Raw genomic sequence first — 11,761 nt, 5'->3', positions numbered from 1 at the left:
AAAAAAAAAAAAAAAAAAAAAGAGAGAGAGAGATGAGGCTCAACTGGGCATGCCAGCCTTCACTTGCCCAATCACTGTGCAAGTGATTTGTACACCCTGAGACCAAGTGAAAGGGATGACCTCGAGGTAGCAGCTTTTCTAGAAGCCAGCCTCTGACACCTCCCATCCAGGAGTAGGCTGAACAGTGGTTAGACAGGCCTTTAATTCAGGTGTCTTCACAAAGTGAATAAATAGAAGACAGAGGACTCAGCAGCTCTGCCAGGGAGCAAGCCTCCTGGACTTGCTAATTCTGCAGCATAGACCTTGCAGGGAAGGTGGAGCACTGGTGAAGAAGGGGTGTTAATCCCCGCAAAAGGCTGCAAAGCGAACTGCTCACACAGGCTTGGATTGGGGCATTGTCTTGCTTTGAAAACCTCCAGATTTTATTTTGCTAAAGCTTGCAATTTCTTCTGTGTGTAAATGGCACTTAAAATCTGTTTGTAATGGAACTTGATTGTATCCAGCTGTCACCAACTGTTCCTGTGCCACCCAAAAGACAGCTGGCCACGTGCCACGGTTTGGGCGTTCACTTCAAATAGAGGAGCTAGTGCTCTAGTTCCTGCTAGACTTTCCCAAAATGTTTTCATTGATGCAGAAAAACAAAGTGGGTGCGGGTAGGGCTCGGGGAAGGCAATGTGAAGGGGAATTAGTGCATTGTAGACTGTGGAGCCACTGACTTTGAAGGAGGGTGGACTGGCTGTTTTCTGAGCAGGGTCCGAATGCACAGTCACAAAGCATGCTGCCTTCAGCAGCTGCTCCAGTTCACTCATTCAACAAACATTTACTGGGTGACTGGTAAGTGCTGGGTCTTGCCAAGAGAACTGTGTAGCCACATAAGACAGAATATGGCAGAATAATACCTTCTTTTTTTTATTTTTTTTGAGACGAAGTCTCACTCTGTCATCCAGGCTGGAGTGCAACAGCACGATCTCGGCTCACTGCAACCTCCACTTTCCAGGTTCAAGTGACTCCCCTGCCTCAGCCTCCCTGAGAAGCTGGATTACAGGCACCCACCACCACACTTGGCTAATTTTTGTATTTTTAGTAGAGACAGGGTTTCTTTCTTTTTTTTTTTTTTAAGACAGAGTCTCACTCCGTCACCCAGGCTGGAGCGTAATGGCGCAGTCTCGGCTCACTGCAACTTCTGCCTCCCAGGTTCAAGTGATTCTCCTGCCTCAGCCTCCCGAGTAGCTGGGACTATAGGTGCCCACCACCACACCTGGCTAATTTTTGTATTTTTAGTAGAGTTTCACTATGATGGCCAGCCTGGTCTTGAACTCCTGACCTCAGGTGATCCACCTGCCTCAGCCTCCCAAAGTGGTAGTATTACATTCGTGAGCCACCACACCCAGCCAGAATAATACATTTTAAAGGGGGAGGGGAAGTACATTAAACACTGATTATTTGTAACATAGTAACAACAAAAAACTACATGAGATACATTTTAACAACCTCAGCTCTTCCCATGGGATAATAAAGGTTGACACATGCATTTTATTTTTATTTCTTTTAAATTTTTTGTAGAAGCTGGGCGCGGTGGCTCACGCCTGTAATCCCAGCACTTTGGGAGGCCGAAGCGGGTGGATCACAAGGTCAGGAGATCGAGACCATCCTGGCTAACATGGTGAAACCCCATCTCTACTAAAAATACAAAAAATTAGCCAGGCGTGGTGGCAGGCACCTGTAGTCCCAGCTACTTGGGAGGCTGAGGCAGGAGAACGACGTGAACCCGGGAGGCAGAGGTTGCAGTGAGTTGAGATCACGCCACTGCGCTCCAGCCTGGGCAAAATAATAATAAATAATAATAATTATTATTATTATTATTTTGTAGAGACAGGCTCTCACTATGTTTCCCAGGCTGGTCTTGAACTCTTGGGCTCAAGTAATCTTCTCACCTCAGCCTCCTAAAGTGCTAGGATTACAGGCATGAGCCACTGTGCCTGGCCAACAAATTCATTTTAAAACGGCCTTAAAAAAATCATTGGTTTATGTAAAATAACTTGAATTCCCTACACACATTTCACAGCAAGTATTTGCCATGTACTTAGACCGTGTGTTGAAATCTGGTCTCATGATGGTAAGAAGCTAGCTAAATAACTAGATCCTACTTAAGGGACTGGCAATCTTGTGACCAGTTTTTCTCACTCAATGTCTCATGGATATTTGGCAGCTGTGTCCTATTGCTTCCTCCAATCAACACCATCCTAAATGAAGCAGACAGGGAGAAAACCAATGAAAACACACATGCAAGACACGCATCGTGAGCGTGACAGCTGACAGTCATGATTTGAATCTAATCTGCATTTTAGAGGAGAAAAGCAAATTCATGATGCTAACTCATGGCAGACCCCTTAGAACACAGGTCTTGATCCCAATCTGGCCTTCTGTTCTTTTCTTTTCTTTTTTTTTTTTTTGAGCTGGAGTTTCACTCTTGTTGCCCAGGCTGGAGTGCAATGGTGTGATCTCAGCTCACCGCAACCTCCACCTCCCGGGTTTAAGCAATTCTCCTGCCTCAGCCTCCCAAGTAGCTGGGATTACAGACATGCGCCGACGACACCCGGCTAATTTTGTATTTTTAGTAGAGATGGGGTTTCTCCATGTTGTGTCATGCTGGTCTCGAACTCCTGACCTCAGGTGATCTGCCTGCCTAAGCCTTCCAAAGTGCTGGGATTACAGGTGTGAGCCATTGCGCCTGGCCCTGGCCACCTTTCTATAGGAAGTCATGATTCAAACCTGACTCCAGCCTGGCCCTACTTTAATCCCTTTAAAGCAGGAAAAACATACAGCAGTTTCCCCTTGAGAAAGCAACTTGCATAAGCAACAATTCAGGACAGATTCTGCTAAGAACAAGCACATTTTAAATCTCAGGCCCCTCTCATGGGGCAATTTCCTCAGTGCCTGGAGTGCTTTCTGAGATCCCAGAACAACGGCCGGACAGCTGCCCAGAGGCCTCCAGGGGCCTATGGAAGGCTGAAGAGGCAGGGGGATCTGGATCGCAAAATAGAGGAGACGATATTCTCTGAACAGGAGTGGGAAACCTTATGTCAAGAATGATTGGATTCTGGTTTCTTGCCTTAAAAGATTGTCCTTGAGGCTGGGCACAGTGGCTCACACCTGTAATCCCAATGCTTTGGGAGGCCAAGGCAAGAGGATTATTTGAGGCCAGGATCCCATACTGGGGGGCACCACTTTTGAGTGTCTACAGTAGAGATCCCGACACAGGGTGGATCGGTCGACTGTTCAGTGGGATGTGTTGACTGGATCAGTTGATTCTGGGCTTGATCCAGAGTGTGCATCAAATGCAACCGACTCACATCTCAGAGGAGCTCTCTGGGCTGCGGAGGTGAACGGTGTCAAATCGTGGCAAGAAGTTGGTGGCAAGTGTGGGAATTAGGTCACCGAGGAGTGATGATGGCAGAAGCTAGACTAAGAACCACGGAGAGTCAACACAGAGCAAACTGTCGACTAAGGGAGAGGGTGGCTGAGAGGGGACACAAGGAAACGCAGGCTTTCTAGGATGAGAGACGCCTGAACATGTTCCTAAGGGAAGAGTGAGACACGGGAGCAGACAGGGTCATTAATGGAGCAAGGTCCCCAGGGTGGAAGAGGTTGGCCTCAAGGGCACAAGCGGGGTGCCAGCATACACAGAGGGGGCACCTAATCCAGCATCTCCAGTAGAGGTCCCCAGAGGATGGAGGAACAGCCCCTGTACTACACTTCCTTCCCACTCTCCCACACCAACCACCCAGCCCCTCTGGGAGGCATCAGATCAGAACAGTGGGTCTGCCCAGCAGCAGCCCTGGGGACTATTGGACACGCACATTCTCAGGCCCCATCCCAGACCTGCTGAATCAGAATGCCGGGGAAGGAGCTTGGAAACTGGTGTGTTAAGAAGCCCCTGGCAATTCTGGTGCTCACTGGAGTTTGAGACCAGGGACCAGGACCGCAACTCTCAACTCTGCTGCTCACTGCGATCCCCCTGGGAAGGTTTTAAATGCTGATGCCCACGCCTCACCCACAGATTCTGATTCTACTTCTGTCAGTATCGAATGCCTCTCCCCAGGTGCTGCTGCTGCCCCATGAACACTGAGAACCCTGAGGTAAGAAGGAGAAGGGAACAGAGGGAGAGGAGTTGCCTTTGGCTTTGGTTTTCCCATGTTGTTTAATTTTGGGGTGGGATGAGAATTCTTGAGGTAGATCGGAAGTCACTTACCAAGAGTAGTGGGCACATACACGATGAGACAGCAAAACAGTTTGCAGGGATCACTGAAAAGAATGGGAGAGACAGGAAGGAGTTGCCTGAAGACCAAGGGCAGAAATCCCAAAAGGCAGGCAGAGCCTAATGACGAAGGGCAGCCAGACAGCCCTGAAAGCCAAATCCATGGCACCCGGATGATCTTCGCCAAGGGTCACCCCCAGTCCAGATGTGGAAGGAGCAGGGTGCCAAGCCAAGCCGGAATCTGCACGAAGCAGCAGCAGGGCCACCTCCAGGCAAGAGTGTGAGCTCCTGGGAGTCAGCTCAGGTGATAAGACACAGAAAGCTGCCCCTCTGCATGTCACGTGACCTGTGTGCCCACAGTTCTCCTTTACCACCACCCCCTCGGTGTACTCACATCCTCATCTGCACTGAGGTTGTCCAAGCTACCAAGACTCGAGGCAGCAATTCTCACAGCACCATCCAGTGTTAAACTGGCCTGAAGGTCACTGTCACAGTTAAAATGAGCCCTAATAGTGTGTTAGAGACAAATGGATGCCCACCTGATTGCCCAGTGTCCAGACACCTGGGCTTTTTCCTAACTGGAAGACTCGGAGCTCACCCACTGCCTACTTCCCATGCCTAGGATTCTCCCTGGGTTCCATTCTGGTAACATGCCAACACGCCAACTGTGTCAGACTGAATCTCTCACCACCTAAAGGCCTTCCTGAAACCATCAGTGAGCCACCTGCTTCCCTGGCTACCACTTGGCCTCTAAACCCAACTAACCAACCCAGCAGAAATCATCTTAAACTCCACCCAGAACCTTATACCGTATCTGTCACCGCACCTCCAGTCAGTCCATCTCCTGAATATCTGAGTGACCTCACTTCTAGCCTCTGCTACTAATGCCAATCTCTTAGCTCTAGCCTTAGCCACTTCTCAGCCAACCTAGTGGCTGGTCATCCTCACCTGCTGTCCTCTGCGCTCCACCGGCCGCCTTTCAGGCCATCAGACATCCTGGAATCCACTATCAGCCTCAGGAGTACCTTGGTACATCAGACCTTGGTAACCCTTCTTGCCCAAACTGTCAACCAAAACCTGCCTGCACTTTTGCACCTGACTTATGGTTAGCCAGCTGAGTCCTGCTGGCCGGCTCCCACTTCCAACCCCCTTTCAGAATGTCACCTCACCCGACGGTGCTTCACGCAGAGCTCATGACAGGCTCCTCATGGCCTCCCAGCATCTCCCTAGCAGTGCCCGCCCTGCCCTGGAGCCGTCAGTCCTGCCGGTGGGACTCTGCCTGTGTTCACTTTTACACTCACCCAGAAGTGGCCCTAGTGTTTGGTAAACGGCAGTTAAGAATGGAAAAGCCTGTCGGGCGCGGTGGCTCATGCCTGAAATCCCAGCACTTTAGGAGGCCAAGGCGGGCGAATCACGAGGTCAAGAGATGGAGATCAGCCAGGTGCAGTGGCTCATGCCTGGAATCCCAGCACTTTGGGAGGCCCAGGCAAGCGGATCACAAGGTCAGGAGTTAGAGACCAGCCTGGCCAACATGGTGAAACCCCGTCTCTACTAAAGATACAAAAATTAGGCGTGGTGATGCGCGCCTGTACTCCTAGCTACTTGGGAGGCTGAGGCAGGAGAACTGCTTGAACCGGGGAGGCAGAGGTTGCAGTAAGCGAAGATCATGCCACGGCACTCCAGCCTAGGCAACAGAGGGAGACTCTGTTTGGGGAAAAAAAAAAAAAAGAAAAAAAAGAATAATGGAAAAACCACAGCCTCACCCGTGTAACCACTGCACCCAGCGTTGGTGTCAGATCACCACCTCTCCAAGCCTCAGAAGCCCCTCAACCGCTGCCCAGACTACAACACAAATGCCTTCAGATACAGCCTGGCTGGCAGGAAGGCCTCTGGGTCAGCAGTGTGCCCCACTCTGCCACCCCTTTGGTTTGGGTCCAGGAGCTGCCTCACCTCACTTGCTCTTACTTGGCTGTCCTCATTTTGGGGTGTCCAGCCAAGCCCCTAAAAAGAAGCGAAAACATGATGCCCTGTGTTTGGTGGACACCCTGGGGTGGAGAAAGCTTGCTTCCAAGTTGCTTAAGGGACAGATGGGAAGCCACACACATCAGGTAACAGAGCTGCAGAGCGGCATTCTCAACAGGACCCGATGCACTGCAACCCTGCAACCCGCCTGCGCCCCAGGGGCATTCGGCCTCCTGGTCACCCATTCACTAGGGCTGCTCTTGCCAAATGTAACCTCCTGGACACTGGGCACCCTGCAGGGACCTACCTGCCCCTCCTAGCCCAACCTCAACTTCCAGGACGGGGAATCAGCGAGACCCTGGTGGGGATGTACCTTTAAAAAAAAATCAAATGAAAAAACAAAGACCCAGAACTCACAAAAACAGAGTATTTTATTGCACCAACATGCGGGGCTCCCAGGCCCCTGGAGAGGAGGTGCAGAGGATGGGACACAGACCTCTGCACATAGACAGGTACGGCCATGCAACCAGGACACAGGGCAAGTGAGTGAGAGGACCCCGGAGAGGCAGCTGCTCTACGCAGGCCCCACTCCCTCCAGCTCCATTCCCAAGCACAAAATTAAACAGACCCAGATCCTAAGTCAACCAAGTGACTGCTACGATATAGGCTTGGGTTATTGATATTTACTTACACACGTGCACATGACCTAGAATTTGAACTCGTTTTCTGGGCCTCACCTTTCCCTTCCCTATCTGGTTGATGACTTCTGTGGAGGGAAGGGACGTGACTACCCGACACTGATAAACACTGCAGAAAGTCGTCTCGTGCTCACCACTGCCCAAGAGTTAACGAATGTATGTTCCTCAAGAAAAAGTTTTACAGTTATCTAGTGGAGAAGGGAAGAGACTGATTTGGAGGAGAGAAGAGAAAGAAAAGGAGATAAATTCTGTGCTAGCAGACAACTAACATTTTCAACTGTAGAACATCACATGAAAAACATGGCAGAGGGAACAGTTCACACAGGAATGCAAGTCATCACCCCGAGAGGAAAAGGAACACACCCTGCCCGTGAAGGCATGTGCTTTCCCTCCCAGGTAAGTTACGAAGCCAGAGCACGGAAGCCGGGCCCTCATCTTTAAACATTCAGAGATCGGTCTGCAGGAGGGCACAGGGCACCCTGACCAGCTCAAGGCAGACCTCCACTCACTGCTGCTGGGACAGAGGTGGCCACAAGAGCTTGATTCTCTCCCGCCCTTCTAAGAAGTGAAACGTAAAAACAGAAGAAAATCCAAAGAGACACCCACCCACATGGAAAAAAATAAATGTATCTTCCCATATGAAGAAAGCAATTCCATCTACACAGCAGTAACCACCCAGGCCCCGAGCACGACGGCAGGATGCAAAGCTGCCCCAGGGGGAGGAGGTGCAGACAGCGAGGCAGCCACCCAGGACAGCAGGACGCCTCTGGCCCAGCAGAGCCACATTAAAGCAGATGTAAGTCCAACACCACGTCCATCTCCACCTGCGACGACTCCAGGAGGAAAGGACGGGGACAGACCCAACAAGGAAGGATGTTCATGGTCACCTTCACACTTCCCACTACTATGAGGGCATTTGTCTTTTTCTTGAAAATATCACCTTCTCTGAGGATTTCCTGTATTTATTAAATTACAAGTTAGCAGGCACAGCTTAAGCAAGATAGAAAAGTAATCTTCTTGACTTATACAATCATTTAAATTCCAAAGCACTCACAAAATTGAGCAAACAAAGCCACTATTTGCATATTTGGGAAAGGAAACATATTGCTAATGGAAGCCACAGGACTGGTCAAAAATAAATGTTTTGTATTAAGTAGTAAAATAAATGGAAAATTCTACCCCAAGGCCTCCACCTCAGTGAAGACCTGTGGGGTATTGCAGCTGCAAGGGAAGCTACAGCACAGTTGTCTCAGAATAAATAGCAGCCTGGAAAGCAGATGTATTCGCAGGTAATACCGAGGGCTCCTCCGACCCCAAATAGCCTCTGCTCTCCAGGACAGTTGAAAGTTACTCACAAGGAAGGGGTGCACAGTAGGGCCACCCTCTCAATTTCCATAAAAGGGAGAGCTGGCTGGGTGGAGTCGGCTCTTCCTTTCTGAGGACAGGTAAGGCCAACAGATGAAGGGGCCCCACTGAGGAAGCAGGGGAGGGTGGGCTCAGACACAACGGTGGCGCCAGCCCTGAGGAGCAAGGGATGGCTCGCCAAGAGCCACCAGCCATGCACCAGGAGATCACCTGGGGGACGTGTGGCCACCGTCCCCCACTCTCTCGATAGCCCCAACCAGGGGGGGAGCAACCTCTGCCAGCACAGACCACCGTCTATGAATACAAGAAGGCACAGCCCGGCGAAGATGTCCAGCAGGCGTGCAGCCACCTCTGCTCACACACACACTGTCGTTTCTCTTGCAGGGCTGGTCAGGAATGTCACCAAAGAGGTTCCGATATAGACAAGCCTCAAAGCCTCTGCGTCGGGTGGTCTGTGGACACTGGTACTGGGAGAGCTCCTACCATGGCAGGCTCACAGCGCAGCAGAGCTCACAGAGGGCTCCCTCAGGTCCAGATGGACAGCTCCCAGGAAGGGACGCCTTGTATCCAGGAGGCTGCGGAACAAAGCACGGCAGTCCTGACAGACAGAAACGGGACCACAATCGTCCCACTGCCATCCTTGGGTATGAGTCCAACCCAGGAACCCAATGCATGACATCTCGATGCGGCTGGCAAACCCCACACACTTCTGCAAGTGACTAGGACACGTGCCAGATATATACACTGCCCACATCCTACACACACCCCACATATGCCCTTCTCCAAGTAACCAGGACACACGCCACAGATGCCAGGTGTACACACCCCACACCCAATACACACTACATGCAACCCTTTATACACACGCACCCCACACACACCCTTCTCCATTCAAGTGACTAGGAGACACACCACAGACGCGTCCACACCAGACACACACCACCCAATACACATGTGCCAGATACATAGCCTACATGCATCACACACATGGATGCCACACCCCACACCACCACACCCCCTATACACAAACGGCACACACACCCCCACCTCACCCTCACACCCACGCCCTCGGAACCAACCTCCTTCCACAGGGGCACAGTCAACGGCGATAGCTGAGGCTGGCAGCCTTCGCTGGGTGAGTCACAGACCAGAAGTTCCGTCGAGTCTGAAGTTTCTGGAAGGCGTTGAAGTTTCTCCTCTTCTCCCTCTTAAATTTTTTAATTTTCTTTTCCTAGACCAAGAATCGCAGGCATCACAGTTCCCAAAAAGGGCTCTTTCCTGGCCCACGGGGCTCCCTACTGCATGCAGGTCACCAGCTTCCTGCACACAGGCCAGGCTCTCGCGAGCTCTCTGGAGACCCACTCTTCACAGTGACCCCTGCGCACGGCGCCCTGCTGTCCCCCTACTGATGAAGGGGCGGAAGCTGCAAGGATGCATTCCCTGTCCATGGCCACATGCCCGGACAGGCCTGGGCAGCCTGGCTCTTCTCGCACTCGGCCACTTCATGCCACTGCCGCCACCTCCAACTGCCCCGGCCCTGAGCTGAGCCACACCGCCCTGCTCCCTCAAGCCTGTGGTCAGCATCACACATCATACCTTCCCTCGGTCAAACTCTTCATCCCAGTCATCAACCACGGTCTCAGTCTGGGCCAGTCTGCTGTCTTCAATAGCATCCTGACTGACCGCCGACATCTTGCCATCCCAGGTCAGAACTACCGGGCAGACACAGGGCTCAGCATGAGTGCAGGTTCCCAGGTACCCTGTGGCTTCACTTCAAGAGTGTCATTTACCAACTAGTCTACCCGTAATTAGTCACCAATTTTGAGTGCCACCTCGTGGTGAACAGAAGGACAAGAGGAGGACGGCTCGACGTCCGAGTGTGGTCAGTCAGCATGGAACCCCCAACACCACTCTCTTAGCTAAACGCTAAACCATGGCCACAGACTTCAGTTCTCTCTAAACCCATGCCCTCGTCTGAGAAACAAAGATGTCATGTTTGGCCTTGAAGTCTGAATAAAAACATGCTCTGAGTAAGAAGTGACATTACCTAGGTTGGAAGAGCTTGGTCACTCTGCCCCTTCCCTACCCAAGACCCAGCATGTGTTGGGGTTCCTCACCCTGCCCCAACCCTCAGAAGCAGCTGTTCTGGATCCTGCCATGGACAGAAGCCACCTTCGTGCCACGGCCGAGGGTTTAAAGAGGATTCCAGCCAGTCTTGAGATTCCTCTTCCCATTCTCAAAGCCGAGCAATGCCCGCCCTCCACACTCACAGTACACCAGGATCCATTCCACACCCTTCCCTCCTCCAAAACCAACCAATCAAAGGCAAACAGAAGTCCTGTCTCCAAACCAGTACCTTTTCTCCCATAAGCTTTATCAGATGAGTATTTGAGCAGTTCCTGGACCACATCAGACTCTCGCTCTCCATTCCAAGACACAGGAGGGGCCTGGCCCAGCCCTGCAAGAGGAGGAGCCAAGAAACATTTACAAACGTTTAAAATAACCCACTGGGGAAGCAACCACACACCTTAAATTATAGCAGAACTTACAGTAAGTGGATGCCTTTTTTTTTTTTAAAGACAGGGTCTCACTATGTTGCCCAGGCTGGTCTCAAACTCCTGGGGACTCCTACTGGCCTCCCAAAGTGTTCCCAAACTGTAATCCCAAAGTGCTGGGATTACAGGCATGAGCCATGGCACCCAGCCTAAATGCTTATTTACTAATGCTTACATGCCTAATTTACTAATGATCTCACACAGGAGAGAAGGCTGTTGTCCAAGTCAATTCATAAAAAAGAAAACATGGAAAATAACAAAAAGCTAAAAAGCAAAAAAAACCCTCTAAAACCCCTTTAACCAGCAGGGTAAGTCCTCAGTCTGACAGAGGGAGGGACGAAAACTAGATCTAAATGGAACCCACTTTACCTAAGGGAGAGGCCCATGCCCCGGAACCAGCCTGACACCTGGACGACCACAGGGGTGAGGGGAACGGCCAAGCTTGGCTGCTGCCATCAGGGACCCCAACCTCTTAAGCCCTGTCCAGGGGTAACCTGGTCCCCGTCAGCAACACTGCACAGGTCCACCCAGCATGTCGGGACCAGGAGAGCACTCACCACCCTCATCACCTTCTAGAAACCCTTTCTGAACTAGTCCTCTGGCCAGCTAGCCACATAGCCCCTGGAACATACTCACCTCCCTTCACACAAATCCGACCTCATTTCTCCCTGCCTCCAATTCCTCAGTGAGCTCCAAGCTAAGTGTCCCCTGCCTCCGCACAGTGGCTTCCATAGTTCCCGTCTCATCCACAGCCCAGGGACCTGGCCATGCAGAGTAGCCCGCCTGCTCCCAACATGCTGCGTGCGCCTCCAGCCCTTGGGCCTGGTACCCTGCTCAGTTAGCCACTCTCCTCAGGTGCACAGGACTGAGAGTGTATGGGGCCAGGTGCTCCCCCCGAGAGCCCATGCAGCCCCCAGTGCGCA

The 11,761-nt window shown here is 51.5% G+C and overlaps 1 protein-coding gene across 4 annotated transcripts in view; it reads right to left on the bottom strand.

The window, feature by feature from the left end:
• Nucleotides 1–6,633: 6,633 nt before the first annotated feature.
• The window catches only part of USP36 (ubiquitin specific peptidase 36), a 45,765-nt gene continuing 40,637 nt past the window's right edge, over nucleotides 6,634–11,761 (bottom strand). For 3 of the 4 annotated variants that reach the window (XM_017879361.1, XM_017879364.1, XM_017879363.1), the window contains 4 exons: nucleotides 10,640–10,741; nucleotides 9,880–9,995; nucleotides 9,363–9,514; nucleotides 6,634–8,858 (listed from right to left, as the gene is read on the bottom strand). In XM_017879361.1, coding sequence (XP_017734850.1) covers nucleotides 9,383–9,514; nucleotides 9,880–9,995; nucleotides 10,640–10,741 — 350 coding nt within the window. In that variant the 3' untranslated portion in view covers nucleotides 6,634–8,858; nucleotides 9,363–9,382. Of the gene's footprint in view, nucleotides 8,882–9,362; nucleotides 9,515–9,879; nucleotides 9,996–10,639; nucleotides 10,742–11,761 lie in introns of all 4 variants that reach the window. The other variant, XM_017879362.1, reaches the window with a different exon arrangement.

This window comes from Rhinopithecus bieti, unplaced genomic scaffold, assembly GCF_001698545.2.
Source record: "Rhinopithecus bieti isolate Rb0 unplaced genomic scaffold, ASM169854v2 scaffold_9899, whole genome shotgun sequence".
In the NCBI taxonomy this organism is placed as follows: domain Eukaryota; kingdom Metazoa; phylum Chordata; class Mammalia; order Primates; family Cercopithecidae; genus Rhinopithecus; species Rhinopithecus bieti.
Note: the sequence above shows the minus strand (reverse complement) of the source record. Positions and strands in the feature narration are given on the sequence as shown.